This window comes from Musca domestica, unplaced genomic scaffold, assembly GCF_030504385.1.
Source record: "Musca domestica strain aabys unplaced genomic scaffold, Musca_domestica.polishedcontigs.V.1.1 33, whole genome shotgun sequence".
NCBI classification, from domain to species: domain Eukaryota; kingdom Metazoa; phylum Arthropoda; class Insecta; order Diptera; family Muscidae; genus Musca; species Musca domestica.
The window spans coordinates 9272298-9288650 of NW_026712312.1; the positions used below are offsets into that span (position 1 = coordinate 9272298).

The following is a 16353-nucleotide window of genomic DNA, read 5'->3' on the forward strand; positions in this document are numbered from 1 at the left end:
CAAATTTTGCTCCCTCTCAAAAACATACTCACTCCCACTCGAGTGACATCGAAAAAATGAGTTTACTCAATTTTTTTTCTGCTCCCAGGATCGCAATCGCTCGAAATCGAGTGAGCTTCACTCTTTGGGTCTGATCAAAACCCGTTTGCTATTACACACACAAATCAGTAAACAAAATATCCACTCTTAGAGAGAACTCTTGCTCTATTTAGAGCGATTCTGTTCCCACTTTAATTTTTCAAACAGGAGTGACTCGGAAGCGCTGCCACAAAAAAAAAATAAATAAATGAAGACTGAAGAGTAGGCTCTGTTAAAAACTCCGCTTCAAACTTCGCATATCAAAATATTTTATTACAAATTTGGATGCGGAGCGCTTTCTTATAGATTTTCCCCCTTATTTATGACACATCGGACGTTAAAAATTATTTTTATGACAAAATAAGATTTGGCACAGATTTAACTAGTTTTCGCCGTCTAAAAGCGGAAAAAAATTCTCCGTTTAAACATTTTTTAACATGTCAGAGACGAAATAAGTGTATACTAGTTACACTGGATGATCAATTATAGTTACAAAATTCCTTCTTTTAGAATTGTACATTTCAAATAAATATAATTAGGTATGTCATGAAAACCTTTACATCTCGCTTTGGCATAAATCTTATATCTCAGATGTCACTAATTCTTTTATTGCAATTACATTTTAAGAATATTTTTCCAAAAAAAAAAAAAAAAAAACCTGTTTTGGCATCTAGCTTTACATAAATATATCCGATTTCACAATTCGAATTGGTTTCCACCACATACCTGAATATTTCTTCCACATAATCAATTGTTCTACTGTGTTGATTTTATAAAGAAAATAATTTTAGTTTTATTTTGAAAAATAATTTATTTCATAATAATTTATTTTTTATTTTGAAATGAATTTAATTTCTTAGGGCAACCTTCAATGTAACACACCCCTTCATGAAATCTTTCAAATTGATAAAAGAAACTGCCGTTAAAGTTAAAACTAAAAAAAAAACAAAGTAAATAAAGAACAATTTAAAAACTAAACACCAGTTTTGTATAAAAAACTATTTTCTATAATATTGCAGTTTAGTTTTATTATTATTATATTAGAAAAAACATAAAAAAAATCCAACCAAATCCAAAAAAAATAAAAGCAATCATATAAAGAAAACATGCTAATATCACATAATTTTATTTATTATTTAAAAAAAAAATAAACATAAACATATGTAATGATGTTAAAGATTAGTTAAGAGAATGCAATATTTTGAGCTTAAAGTTGGTGGTATGGTCTTAGCCTGCCAGTTTCGTACCTCACACATTATTCCATTGAATCCACATCGTAACGAATTTGCAAAGTTAGCTGCCAGTTGCCATCTGTGTTCCATGTAGCAAAGCAAAAGTCACTCACATCATAGATGGGCAAGTAGCCACGCTAGCGTTGCTGTCTCTCATTCTCTGTCATGAGTAAAACATCAACACAGGAAAATTATTTTAAAATTCTCTTAAGAGTATCTCCTTCATTATTTTGCCAATATATGATCATATCCATGGCCATGATTCTCTCTCGCTCTCTCATTAATTCATTTTTGTAATCAAACCTAGTTGTACTTACAAGTATTTGTAACCCGAAAAACTCCCTTTTTATTTGTTACATTGGCACTTCCTCCCATCCCCCCACCTTTCCAAATAATTTCCACTGCATAGCAAGCAAGTAAATAATATTCCCAAACACGGAGAAATAGTCTTTTAACCTGTAGCAACAACAACAACCGATCTCTCTTTCTCTCTCTCTCTCTTGTACGTTTCCATAACTCTTCAAATATATTCTCTTCTGCTAATTTTTATGGAACTATTTAAAAAAAAAAATAATTTATTTTCACATAATTATTATTGTTGTTTTTATAGGTTAGACATTTTATAACAAAAAAACAAAGTAAACCACAAAAAACAGAAAAATAACCAACTCTCCCTTCAACTCCAAACTGTAAACCAATTAAATAAAAAATTGTCCCAAGCGAAAAGTCGAAGCGAATCAATAGAACCAACCACACTTGCCATAAAGAACCAAGTAACGAATTGATAAATATCTAAATCAATGGAAATTTTTGTTCGAAATTTTGAATATAATTTTGCTAGAAATAAAAAAATATCGTGAGATATGTTTGAATGTGGATAACTTCTGGACTGGGATGGTCAATTGGGAAACAAAATACCAACATTTTTGGGGTGTCTTTAGAACACATGTAGTCATTCGAATATATAAGTATTTTTTATTTTATTTTTATTTATTTATTTATTTTTTTGACAAGATAACTTCGGTTTATTGAAGAATGTGAATCTTATTCGAATAGTCTCTTGGACAACAGAGATAAATATTCCCAATTGTTTATGTTTCCAGAATTACAATTTTTCGCCAGAATCGAATTTTTTGAAACGCCCAAGCAAAATATCTTGGTATATTGTTAAAAAAATAAAAAAAAAAACGTTCGACCAATATTAATTAATATGAATACCTAGTGTCTGGTTTTAATAAAAATTACTTCAATAGTTCACCTTTTTTCCATTAATTATCCACTTTCAATCATACTCCTCGTTTGCAGTTGTAATCATTGAATAATTTTAATTTAATTTCAAATAAATTATTTAGCTTAAATAATATTTCTTACTTTTTTTGTAGTAGCTAAGTAAATATAAATATTTAATGGAACCCTTAGGGATTGAACAAAAACAAAAAAATATATATATCCAACTCTCCCCTCAAGATAAATGATAAGCAAAAGATGTGTGTGTATATTTTGCTCTCTAACTAAAACTACAACAAAAACTCAATCAAATGATAATAATAAAAGTGAAAATAATAAATAAATATTTAATAGTTAAAAAAAATCAATTTCCAATTAAATAAAGAGGATTAATTTTTAATGTAGTGTTTAAAAAAAAAGTAAAAAGCCTATTTTAAAAATAAAAAAATAAAATGAATTACCACAGAAAAGCATACACGCGCCCACCAATCTTTCAAAAATCTACAAATTTATGGCAATAAATTGTTTATGTTTTTATTTGTTTAGCTGGAAGAATAAAAATAATACCAAAAAAATATTATTTCAATTATCAAAATCAGAAATTGTTTTTTGTTAAAGTTTTAAGAGGATCGGAGGATGACAGGATTTAGCCAAGGTAGAATTGATGGACATTTCCAATAGAATATTTGTTTTGTTTGCTTTAAAAAAAATCAAAATTATAAAATTCAGTGCTTTCCGTTTTTTCCTCTTCTTCTTGGTTTAAGCATGTCTTACTTGAATCAGATTTTGTTTTTTAGTTTTTTATGCTCTCCAATCATGTCTTTCACTTTCATACAAACAAGAGCTTTTCCCCAAATCGTTAGAAAGAAATTTTTTGTCTGCAATACACATGCGCATGAGAACACCTTGTAGTGAAAAAAAACGTCAAGTCGACACTTTGTTTTAAATGTTTGTCGTTTTTCGACAGTCAAACACTCGTTTTTTGATTTAAAACAAAAATCAATTACTTTCATGTCATTTCGACCATGCCGGGAATCTATAAAAAATATATAATATTTTATATGACAATTGTGTTTAAATTAGATTGCCTTACGGAAATGTTTTCAATTTTCAAAAAAAAAAAATTAAAAAAATCAGATTTTGAAATTATTTTGAAATTACAATCTTTAGGGTTGAATTTAAAGCAATCTAAACTTTTGACATTTGTTAACATAAAATATTGAAAAGATTTACTGGAAAATTATCTCCCCCCCATTTCAGGCTATTCGTGAATATCACCCATATTTTATCGAATCCCAGCAACAAGAAATAATTTTTCAATTTTATTACAGGTCGTTCATGTTAAAATTGCCGTTAATTGGTTCTGAAAAAAAACTTCAAAGTTGAACTCCAAGCTGCAGGCAGAATAACTTTTGTTTCTCTCTCCCTCTATATGTCTCCATTGTCTTAATAGACTGACCAAAAACAAAAATGAAAAATTTCGAGCAGAGTCGGACAATTTCATTGGCATTCTTTTCAATTTCTTCCAAAAACAACATTCCTCAATTTTTCCTCTTGAAATTTTTCCTAAATGCAATTTTACGATTTAAAATTTGTCGTTCTTTGGCAGAAAGAAAAAAATTAAATTCAAAAATTAAAAAAAAAATTGAAAATATACATATGTTAAAAGCTTTTCTTATTGTTAAACGTAGATGAAGTTACCATAAACAAATAAACCACAACCTCTCCTTCTATTTTGGTAGTAGTTGTAGTTCAGATTAAGCTAAAACAAATTGTGAGAACAAACTAAAACCCAAAGAATAAAACCGAAACCCATTAAAAATGATACTAACACAATGCTGCTACATATATATACATACATATATTGTAAAATGATGCTAATCGCCCCCTACCCCTTAAAGGAAAACAAATATATCTACATTAATTAAATATATTTATAATAATGAACAAATTGCATACAAACAAAACATAACAAAACATACATGTATCCTGATATACCTATTGCTAAATAATAAGCTTTAAACAATAACAAAAACCACATACATAAATATATAATAATTAATTAACAATAAAACCAAACCAAAAATAATATTTAAAAAATGAATTAAAAATTTACAACTGAATTTAAGAGGTATCTAGATCTAATCTCCGTAGTCAGTAGTTACACGTTAAAGATGGTCCCCGAAATCTCCTCCCCACTCTCAGACAACATGACTCATCAAGCCCTGAGTTTGTGAGGTGGACAAAATGTAGCTTAAATCACAATTTGCAGGAAATTTAGAACAAAAAAGAAATAAAACGTAAAAACAAAAACTAAATAAAAAGTAGATAGATTAACGTGTAACTAGTGCCTTACTAAATGTTTAACTCAAATACCTAAGAATAATAAACAAATCTAATTAAAAAACAGAAAGAAATAAAAACAAAATACAACAACAATAAAAAAAACATTTATGAATTTATTGGGAATGATGCTAGGGCGCCATTTTCAAAGGCAATAACCTCATTCGAAATTCTGTTGCAAAATTTGATAAAAAATTTCTCAAGTTTTAAATATTTTTTATTTAATAATGGGTGTGTCTAATCTAATTAAAAAAGAAAATACATCATTATTGGGAATGGTGCTAGGGCGCTATTTCAATGGAAATAAGGTAATACATATGGTCGACATTCTGTTGTAAAAATTCATTAAATAAAACTCAAGTTTGAATATTTTTTTCATTCAATAAAGCGTGTTTCCGGTTTCTTTTCATGCTGAAATTCTCCAGCAGCTTCTTTTTGAGAGAGTAAAATAGTTTTACAACTCTTTTGCTAAAAAAATGAGAAAAAAGTAAACAGACGGGATCCCAGCAATAACTTGGAAGCAATCAGCTGGTTTGTCAAAACGAAGCACGTAAAAACTAAGAATGAGAGGAAAAACAAAACAATCGGAAGTCTAGATTTCCAGGAGGTAGAATAGCTTCGTAAAACTACAGAAATACAGACCTGAGGCTATGCCCCCTTCCTGGTAGAATTATTCAAAATTATAATAAATATGTTGTTGACATTTTTTGTTCATTTCTAAAATGAGTCAAATAACGCGAAAGATAAATGAAATGTCTGGATGTTCTCTCAAAAATATGATCCTAAGTGTTCAATCTTTCAATTCCGTGGCAAATGAGGTTAATTTTTGTTAAATAACCAACCAATCAATGTCATTTAATTCTTTAAAAATTATCATTAATTAATTAATTTTAAAATAATATATATAATGGAAAATTCAACTTTAATTTTCTCTTAAAAATCTCTTTACATTATTTTGCTCAGCCCTATTTTAAAACTGTTTTCCCAAATATGAATTACCGAAAGGAGAAAGAGAAGAATTGCAAGTGATTGCAAACTCTCTCTGATAGAATCTCCTCTCGCAGTGTTCTCTTTTGCAAAAAGGTTTTGTTTTAACAGACAACTTCCAGTAAAAATGGTATGGTATCGAGACTCACCTAATATTTTCTCATCGATAATAAACAGCTTCAACACAATGGCTTCAAGCAATGCTATTCAAATTTGCAAAAAGGTTTTATCAAAGGCTACTTTTTTTCTCGTGGACTTTCTAAAATTCGCAATGGGATCTGCCAAAAAGACCTTTGAATAAAAATGCAAATAAAGGTCACAATTTGAAGGGAGTTCCACAAATGCCCCTTTTAAAGTTTAAAATCTTCCACTTGCCTATTACGAGGAAGCTCGATTTTTTAATGTTCACCCAAGCGATTACATTCCCAAAATAATAAATCATATTTTTAAACATAAATAAACGACGCCTGTCATAACAATAATTACAACAAAAGAAATGAAAAACAAAAACCAAACGGGATTTAAAATAAATGTATAAAAAAAAAACAATATTGCAGGCATCAGTACCAAAATTATTATTTCTTAAGGCATATTTATTTACAAACTATGTTTAAAATAAAAACAAATCTAATGAAAATATAAAAATAAATATATACATATATTTATGGAATGCATCTATATGAATAAGTAAGAAAAAAAATAAAATCTAAAAACAAAAATTAATAAATGTCAAATTGCAAATTTAACAAAAAAAAAAAAAAAAAACAATTTATGTATAAATTAAAAATTATATATACAAAACAAACCAAATCAATATAAAGTATTAACAAAAAAATGCTTAAGACGTCTTATTTTTCTGCTAATTATTCAAATTGAACAAAAAAACAAGCTAATGTTGAATAAAAATGTATTTATTTTTCTATACCACATACATGAACCTGCGAACCATGCATTAAGTAAATCCAAAAAAAATTAAACAAAATAGGTAGCTACACACCTAGCTATATAAAACAGATAATTAATAAATTTAATAAAAATAATTTAAAGAAAATGAAAAAAAAAAAAACAAACTTGTAGACAGGCCATCCACATGCAATACGTATTCGTAACAAGAACAAAAAATTTAAACTCAAATCAAATCAATTTGAAATACTGATTGATAATGATAAAAGAAAAAAATGAATGTCACGCTTTAAAGCCAATAAAGAAAGATTTTTTAAAAACTCTAAAGAATTGTTTTGATTTTTAAGATTTTCAGCATGGAGGTAAGTTGGAAAATATTTGCAGTTTTAATGACTGTATTTGGTTGGGAGGAAAGATTCTTGAAAATGTTCTCTTATTGGAAGCTCCACGAAACTTGTAACCCTCAGAACTACTGTGAACTGCGATTCCTCTTTACCTTGATGACTCTACATATATATTAATTGATACGGTAAAGCATTTGATCACCATGTACCCGGACAGATATCCATAAGTATGTTTCCAACATATACAATAGAATAATACTCCGATCTACAATGGGAGATTTTATTTTCTGAGTGTTTCTATTAGAGCCCGAAACAAAAAAAAATAGATTACACAATGGCTTAAGATATCCACATTTAATAACTTTATTGAAGTTAATAACATTTCATACAGCTATACACTCTCGATAATGATAACATGTGCTATATGTTCACATAACACATAACCCACCCTTACGGAACTACTGAAGTTAATGAAGTTGCATTGGTTCATTTGTGATAATAGTTAGGTTGCTACTTTCGGCAACATTACAAAATAAAACCAGTAAGGAAAAGTCAAAAGTCGGGCGGGCCGACTATACGATACCCTACACCACTATGCAGATTTAGTAGAGTTCCCGTAAAAGAAGAATTTATTTGAATTTATTTGAAGTAAGTCATACAAACCTATTAACATTTGGCTTTAGAGCAGCCATAGTTTGGTTTTAGAGCTACATTTCGATTGTATTCCTATTTTTTTTAATTGGCCATGGTGAGCAGGCATTTTCCGAACGCTCTGAATGAGAAAAGAAAACCAACCGAATATTTTGGCTGTTGATTCAATTCTGATTTTCATTTAAAAGTATATTTCTTAAGTGCTACTGAAACAAATTTATCTTAACCTAATCGCAGCCACACAATTATTCTTATCTATTCTAATACTGAATGGAGAACATTGCAGGGCTGCTTGTCATTTCATTCAAATGGTCTTGTGCATCTACGGAGCGCATTGATATCTGTGCGTGTGGATCATAGCCTTTATTATCTCACACATTGCGTCAGCGCACAAGATCACCGAATTGTTCACTGTGGTGTTTTATGGCGGCTGGGAAATATTTAATTTTCGAATATTTATTGATTATTGCTAGATTTTCCCAGCGCCTCAACCGCACTCAAAAGTATGTACAAAGTATTTTGTACACGCTCATATATTTCAATTTCAATATATGCGCACCAAATGTGTGATATCGGTTCAAAAAACTGGCCATAAATTAAGTTAATAAAAATTGTGTCATATTTAAAGGCCTGTTTCGGGATGAGTTTTTATTTTTATTACTATTTTTTATTTTTTTGATTTTTTTAGTTATATTTAAAATTAGAAAAACACATTCGGAATGGTGTTTTTCTTTCGCTTTCGATTTGATTTACACAACTTCTCATTATAAAGGAATATTTTTTACTAGTAGCTCTCTAAATATGCCTAGTAGTGTTGGGTATTATATAGTTAGCCTCGAACTACTTTTGTCCTTTCCTCTTCCTGTTTAAAATACTATTTTTTCTCGGAATTAAGTTTTTTAAGCTTGACTGATTAACTTCTGCTTTAACAAGATCTCGTCCCGATAGTTCCTGAAATGTAGTTTTGCTATTGTTCTAGCCAATTAAGACAACACTCGCCACTGAAAATATAAACAAACTCAACCATTCATATTTTCTGTTGCCTACTTTTAGGCAATAAGATAAAACACCAGAAACAGGGTGTTACCTAGTAAAAAAATCCGTTAATCGATTATAAATATTATCGGTTATCGAATTAGTAATCGTAACAGGTCTTCAACAACGGTCATCACAATCAGAGAAGGAACATTTCGCGCACCGTAACTTTTTATAACAATAATGTCTATATTTACCTAATGTAAAAAACAAGTTTTTTTTATTATTTTTCATTCTACATCCCTCGTAAATGGATCTTATTATTCAAAACATGTTCTATAATAATCGTAATAACAGATAATTCCACGAAAATATTTCACCTGAGAATAAATGATAATGAATCTATGTAAAATTGACATACATTGAAAGTACCATTGCAGTACAGGCGAGATTTTACCCGCCCTGGCCGCTACACCAACTGAGTGAATACTTATTTTCTTTGACACAGAATTGTGTTTTTGTTACGGCTTTAAAGTGTTGCTTTACACAGATTAAACTATAAAATAATAACAAATTGTTAACAAATGAAACAAATCAAAATGTGAAACGGAAATATCAAATAACTTTCAACGGAACATCCTAAAATCTCAATCAATCGAAAGAACAACAAGACGGCTGCGGAAACAATACAGTTTGCTCTCAAACAGCCCGTCAGTCAGTCACTCAGCCACATTCGACGACATTTGAAAGGCAGAAAAGCGTACGTGCGTACGTGCTAGTTGAAAGGTAGCTGATGGATACCAAAGTCCCCGCGATAGCCAAGGAGGAGATGGCGAACGAGTTCCATGAAATGGCAATGACAGAAGATATAAGTCTGTTGCGCCAGCCGATGAGAACGGCCCTCACCGGATTCCTGGAGGCGAAGAAAGCCTATGAGAATGGTACTGATGAGGTAAGTTTTGGCGGTTGATAGACATGAAGAGAGTCGGGTCGGGGTGAACAGCAATGGACTGTATTCTCTATTGCTAATTACCTTCTTCAGTATGTTGAGCTTCATGTTCGACAATTATGACCGTGTACACATCCACTTGTATGGATGGATGAATGGATTGAGATGTGCATAACCAATGGAATAGATTCGGAAAATAAAAACATTGTCACAGACTTTAGTATTGGCTGACCTCTTTTCTTTCTATTCTACCACTTTATTTCATGTTTGCCGTCGTCGTGTACATGTGTGCTGCGCCCATCCATTACTCCAGGTACGTCGCTTGCTGTTACATGAGTGTTCCATCATCTACGAGTGCAATGTGTGTCGCAATATGTTTCGCAGTTTGGTCAACTTTATCAGCCACAAACGCATCTACTGCAAATTGTCCGCCGAGGGAAATCAGCGACCCTATTCGGTAAGTTGTAACATTTATTACCATTCTGAGCTGAGCGGAATGCCAGAAAGAATGGCTAAAGTGATAAAATGAGTGAGTGATTCATTAAAAAAATCTTATTTTTTACAATGTTCAGTTCATAAAACAATTGCAAAGAATAAAATGGCGGATATATACCTACATAGTACATAGATATATAATGGAGTACCCAGTGCATCCGTCATTTGTAATGGATATAGGTATATATTATTTCTTCGAAAAAAAAAAACATCGGAGGGGTAAAATGAAGAAAAGTTACATAATGTAATTTATTCAAAGAAAATTCCATAAAAGTGTTTCAATTCGTTTTTAATTAGTTCAAAACAGTGACGTGGACTCACATAATGTGCTAATTTAGTCTTCTCCCCCCGATACACATAATTTGTTGAAAGTGATTTATAGTTTAATATTGTGAATCAAAACCGAACAGCTACCAATCTATGCTAGCAAATAACGTGCCTGCATATGTGTGTATTAGAATTTTTGATGGGTAATTGATGATGTTAAAGGTATGGTGTAGAACGAACGTTTTGTCTAATATCGGCCAAAATGAAACAGAAGAATGTGAAAATGTGCAATTGATATTTATATCGTAGTCAGTGTATTCCGATTTTGAAAATAATTACTTACACACATGTAGTACATTATAAAAAAAATAATTTATGTGTAACTTATTCAAATTGGATTGAATGCTATTCCGGCCATCTAACAGTGTTTGTTTCGTCTTCCATCTATTCAGAATGACGAAAACATTTTTAGACAGACATAAATGTCTAAGGATACATTGGCTATTTGCCTTAAAACTGTTAGGGACTTGCAACCTTTGGTGCTGAATGTCTGATTTTGTCAAGATATTTTTAAGCTACCCGGTTAATGATTACAATGCCCTGCACAACTTTTCTTCAACTCATACTCATATTAAACATAAAATGTGTATCTCCGTATATGGATGGTTGGACTATTTCCACTTCTCTTGGAATCCCAAACTGAATTTGGACAAATATTTTCAGTTGTAGTTTTACTTTGTTCAAATATATTATTTTTTATTGAGCGCCTATTTGTCTGGTATATTGTTGTAGCCCGTCAATTTATACATATTATTCATTCAAGCTATTGGTCTTACAAAATATACTCAATAATGTTCTCATGTCCGGTATTTAGCTGTCAAGGTTAAGGATGTGTGCATCATTTTATTGAGCCAATATTACTTTTATTGTTAACTTTTATGAATACAATAACTTTTCGGAAAATTAAAAAGCAAATACAGCTGTTAAAAATGTGTTTATTATATACCATAAAATTATTATATTCTTAAGGTCAAAACCATATTATTTATTAAAACTCTGTTAACATTTACAGCGGAGGTACAGGCCATGAAAAGTACTTCCTAGAGTATATTTTCTAAGAACCATAATATCGTATCATGATAAAATAAGCATTATCATTAAAATATTTTTTAATACATTTTGTTATAATTCTGTACCAAAATAAAATACACGAGAACTAATTTGGAAGTCACTTAAAATTAACTTCATTAGAGCCAAAACCCTGGCAGTGAAAGTTGTTTTAAATACTTTTCTGGTCTCTTGTCGCGAAGAGTGCACTTTATTTTTATTATTCATTTCACTCACATCCCATGAACACAGATCTAACACACACCTTGTGAGTCAACATCGTTATATTTAGAATTTTAATATTGAATTTTACGGTTATACGATTCTATATAAAGCCATTTATTAATAATTCACAATTTTTTTGTTTTTAGGATCACAACTCGAGCGTTATTATACAACCCACAGAGCAACGTTCTCAGGCGTGGTTTAGTAAAAGTCGCAGTACTGGATCATCACCAATACCAACAAAAACGTCATCACGCGATTTAAGCAAAGTCATTGAACGACTTAGACGTACTGAAATAAAATCAACAGAAACACTTAAAGATCAAAATGATGATTCTAAACGAAACGAGTGGCCCACAACTGGGCCAGAAGAAAAACAAGAATTGCCAGGGGAACAGCTTAAACCAGAACAAAACGATCCGATTTTGCAATTGGAGTCCGTTCCGACGTCAACCCAAGCTGTATATCAAACTCTTAAACCGTTCAATGCCAAGGACAGTATTAGGACTGAGGTTAACGAAGTTCATAATCTCCTTACCAATCAAAAGACCATGATAGGACCGGATGGCAAGGCCATAGTCAGTAATTCGTTTTTAACTGCAACTACTGTGAACTTGTTACCAAATGACACGCGTGAGGAGTCATCATTAGTAACAGCTCTGGACTCACTAAATGAATTAAAAACTTTAGCTATTAGTGATAAACTTGCAGATCTCCAACAGCAACAACAGCCAGAGGTAACCTGCGAGATGTGTCAGATGACTTTTCAAACCGAGAAAACTTTAAATATCCACATACAAAAGAAACACAATTCCTCGACATATGTATTCCAATGTCCAACATGTTCGTTGACATTCCTGCAACCTGCCGCAGTTATAAGGCATTTGGCCAACGAGCACAAGTAAGTAAAGTTAAATCAAATCAACTCCCCAACTTTTCTAATAGCGATGTGTGATTTGGTTCTTTTCCAGGAAACCCCTTAAAAGAATTCGTAAAATGCGGGAATCAATTTTGAAAAAACGTATTCAAATCGGAAATGTCCAAGTAAAGGGGCCATGTCGTGAATTAAAGGGCCTACAATTGGACTCTACCAAAGACTTGCTAAATGGCAACAATGAAAATGTTTTGTCGCAACCGAATGGTAAACCCGTATCGACATGCAGATATTGCCAACACACATTCGAGAAAAGGGCCGCATTTGCGACCCATTTAGCAAGTTGCTCTGCAAAGAACGAAACTGCCGTTAAAAAAGAAGTACAAACCAAGATCCGAGTAGCAACAAAAGAAGAAATTCACACCAAACTAAAAAACCAAAGTAACAAAATCTTAGACAAAAGCGTGGAAGAAAATCAAAACAATGAACCTGAAATCAAAACTGTCGATCAGAAACCGCTGATATCAAAACAAGAGACCCCAAACCATGGTCTTATTTCTTATTTTTATGATTGCGATGCGAATCATTTGAATGGCGTCAACATTAAACAAGAACCACACGAGGATGAGTTCAATTCAAATTCCACACATGCTACGAATGGCTCCGACATAAACGAAATGTTTGAAAATTTGGAAAAACAAACATTTGGTGAGGGTTTGCAAACAGTTTCACTGGATCTTATGGTATCAACACAACAACAACAGCAACAAGATACTCAGCAGGAATTAATGGCGGGAAACGTTCCACATGAAAATGGATGCAGTACCAACGAAATGTATCCCGAAATGAAACAAGAAGCCGATGGTGAGGAACAAATGTCTGAAGAATCTGCAATGGAGACATTATCAAAAGTTGAGATTCCAAAGAAAAAACCAAAGGGCTTTCGCACAGTGCCTGTATCCAAGCAGCTGACATGTCGCTGCAAGATTTGCAACAAACAGTTCAATGCATTGAGCAACCTGCGCCGACACATCTCAATGTTTCACTATCGAGCACGGCGTTTCGGCTGCAGCTTATGCGATTATCGTGCCTTCAGACGTTATGACATTGTTAATCATCTGTCATTTGTGCATAAAATGCAAGGGGAACGTGAGTCAATGGCAGTCGAATTTGTAACAATGCATGACGTCAAATATTCTAAGGATGATGTGGAACACGACATTGTGGTAGTCAATGAAGCAGGACCCACTATGACAAAAACAGCTGGACACGATGTGAAAACTTATGAAAACAAAGGAAAACGTAAAAAAGAGAAATTCTTGCCTGAAGATGAAGCCGTGAGAAAAGATCCCGAATCTGAAAGCCCCATCAAGATTGAAGCTCGAGCTTCACCCGCAAAATGTATCAGCAAAGCTGTGCGTTCGAAACTACGCAAAGCCTTATCGCACGAAGTGGAAATGGGCCAAAGAAGACCCATTCGCAATCGCATTAAAACAGTTAATAGTGATTTTGTTTATGATCTCTCCAGTCTGAAGGAAGAACCCAGAGAACAAACAATTAGGATTGCCCTGAAAAGGCGTAATACTGTTGGAATGGCGGATAACAAGGGCAACATATCCGCAGATTTGGCGCCACCTATTAAAATTGTACCCTACAGACTTAGAACCGAACCCCTTGTACCCACAAACAAAGAATCAGTCAAAGGTTATGCTGCTCGAATATACCGCAATGTGGTCCAGGAGGCTTTAGCTGCACCGTCTACATTGCCGGAGCTACCTGCTGAGAGGCCACTAATGAGGCCTCGTCTATCGTTACCTTGTCGTAGTGATTCTTTAAATGCACCCGTTATAGAAGCCACCGAACTAGAAGTGGCTCGCCTGGAATCTACTTTCTTTGATGATTCATTCCTGGAGAAGTTTGCCAAGAAATCGAATCCTTCTTTCAAAATGAAGCCTTTACTAGCATTACAGCACAGTCCTCTTAATTCGATACTACAAAAGTTCGAAAACAATTGCAACAAAGTTCAAAATTCTGAAAATTCGCCGACACATTCCTCACAAGAAAACGGTCTTGCTGGCGACGAGTCTTCAATACATTTTATGAACATCGAGACTACGCCGCCTAAAAATCCTACTCTCACCGTCATTGATAACCCATTGGAAGACTTACATGAACACGTTCTACAACAAATGGATAGTTCGCCGCCCAATGGCGCACACATTTTAGAATCTACATCACCGCCTTCGACACCCAAGAAAAGAATAACATTAATGCAAAGACTTGCCGAGAACAGAGCTAGAAGACGAGATCCCTTGTTAAGAAATGCTCTGGAAAACTAAGAAAAAAACTATAATGGAACAATACATTTTCGTATTATGCAGAAGACTATACAAATTAGTTGCTCCCTTAGGTTCGCCACATTACTTGTTTGCAGTTCGCATTTCATGTTACATTTTGAAAATTGAGTTTTCTAATTTTCGATTTCACAATATCTTATTGATTATTATTAAAGTGTCTATTCGAAATTTAGTTTCTAACTATGATATAAAGTATTTTTTGAATTATTATCCCATTCCAATTAAGATACAACCTCTTTTTATGATTGAGAAATACTTCTGAAGATTCTCCTCACATGTACAATTAAAAAGAAAAAAAACTTGAATATTGGTAACTTTGGTATATATCATTTCGTCAGTAAATGACACTTTATATGAATGTACCTTAAGCATAGTAATAGTCTAACCCATCGTAAATAGCTGATCGGCAAGAGTTGTGAAACAAGTTTTTTTTTTATTTATTTAGTTTTATGCCCTAAAATCTTTTAGTATTTTTTTATACGTATCGTGCCGTGAGATTTCCATTCCCATTTGTTTGTTTTTGTTTCACAGTTTATTTTTGCCGTTCATGCCATTTTCTCAAATAAATATACATATTGTTTAATGTCACAAATCACTTAGTTTTGTAGTTGTAGATTATGTTTTTGTGTATTATATCAATAATAACTCCTGGCTTTAATAAATATTGTTATAAATAAGGTAAAGTTCAGTACCTTTGAAAAGTACTAAAAAAAAGAAAATATCACATCCCAAATGAAAGTTAAAACAAAGAATAAACAAAATATGAATTATATAAAATATAGAAGATCGTTTTTTATGATTTACATAAAATTAACATGAGGGGGTACTACGGGCATTTATTATATAATTGTTATAAAAACGGAAACACTAAGCTAGCAGGAAGATTTAAGTTAATAAAAATAAATGATAAAATGTAATTACCGAGTAGTACGATATGAAGAACGTTTGTCGGATTCTGGTATCGAGTATTGTAAGGTGAACATGGACAAGATTACTGAAGGGTACCAGAAGAAAATATTTGAAATATTGGGATGCGCCAAATCTGAATGGAATCGGATGGTAATTTCGCGTTTTATGATTTTTATTGATATTCAAAATTTTGACCCTTTGTGGGAAGGTACCAGAAGGAGTGGACCGATATATTCCATCTTCAAACCAGACTTTAGGTTGATAAAAATATTGTGATATGTGAAATATGAAAATAACCGGAAGCTTATTTCGCCTTTTTTGAGCGTTTTGTTTTTCAAAATCTTGAACCCTATGTGGGGGGAGGTATCAGCAGAAATGGTACATTTTTATAAAATTTTATATTTTTACCATTTTTACAACAGATCTTGTG

General features: G+C 32.1%; 2 protein-coding genes and 1 long non-coding RNA gene across 6 annotated transcripts in view; 2 read left to right on the forward strand and 1 right to left on the reverse strand.

Annotated features, from left to right (window-relative positions):
* LOC101890787 (fasciclin-1) overlaps positions 1-7100 on the forward strand; it is a 60800-nt gene extending 53700 nt beyond the window's left edge. For 2 of the 4 annotated variants that reach the window (XM_059125342.1, XM_059125344.1), the window contains one exon: positions 3869-7100. In XM_059125342.1, coding sequence (XP_058981325.1) covers positions 3869-3882 — 14 coding nt within the window. In that variant the 3' untranslated portion in view covers positions 3883-7100. Of the gene's footprint in view, positions 1-1920 lie in introns of all 4 variants that reach the window. The other 2 variants (XM_059125343.1, XM_059125345.1) reach the window with 1 other exon arrangement.
* LOC131803726 (uncharacterized) overlaps positions 1-16353 on the reverse strand; it is a 117645-nt gene that overhangs the window by 21151 nt on the left and 80141 nt on the right. The window lies entirely within an intron of this gene.
* LOC101888282 (uncharacterized) lies at positions 9208-15798 on the forward strand. Its single transcript, XM_005175440.4, has 4 exons — positions 9208-9692; positions 10003-10146; positions 11930-12684; positions 12755-15798. The coding sequence occupies exons 1-4, from the start codon at positions 9534-9536 to the stop codon at positions 14994-14996; spliced, it is 3300 nt and encodes a 1099-aa protein (XP_005175497.2). The 5' UTR covers positions 9208-9533; the 3' UTR covers positions 14997-15798.

Excerpts from the sequence above, each read along its gene's own strand:
- LOC101888282 (XM_005175440.4), top strand. The coding sequence starts at position 9,534 with ATGGATACCAAAGTCCCCGCGATAGCCAAGGAGGAGATGGCGAACGAG. Across the intron at positions 10,147-11,929 it reads GAAATCAGCGACCCTATTCG|GATCACAACTCGAGCGTTAT; the intron begins GTAAGTTGTAAC and ends TTTTGTTTTTAG. Across the intron at positions 12,685-12,754 it reads CATTTGGCCAACGAGCACAA|GAAACCCCTTAAAAGAATTC; the intron begins GTAAGTAAAGTT and ends GTTCTTTTCCAG.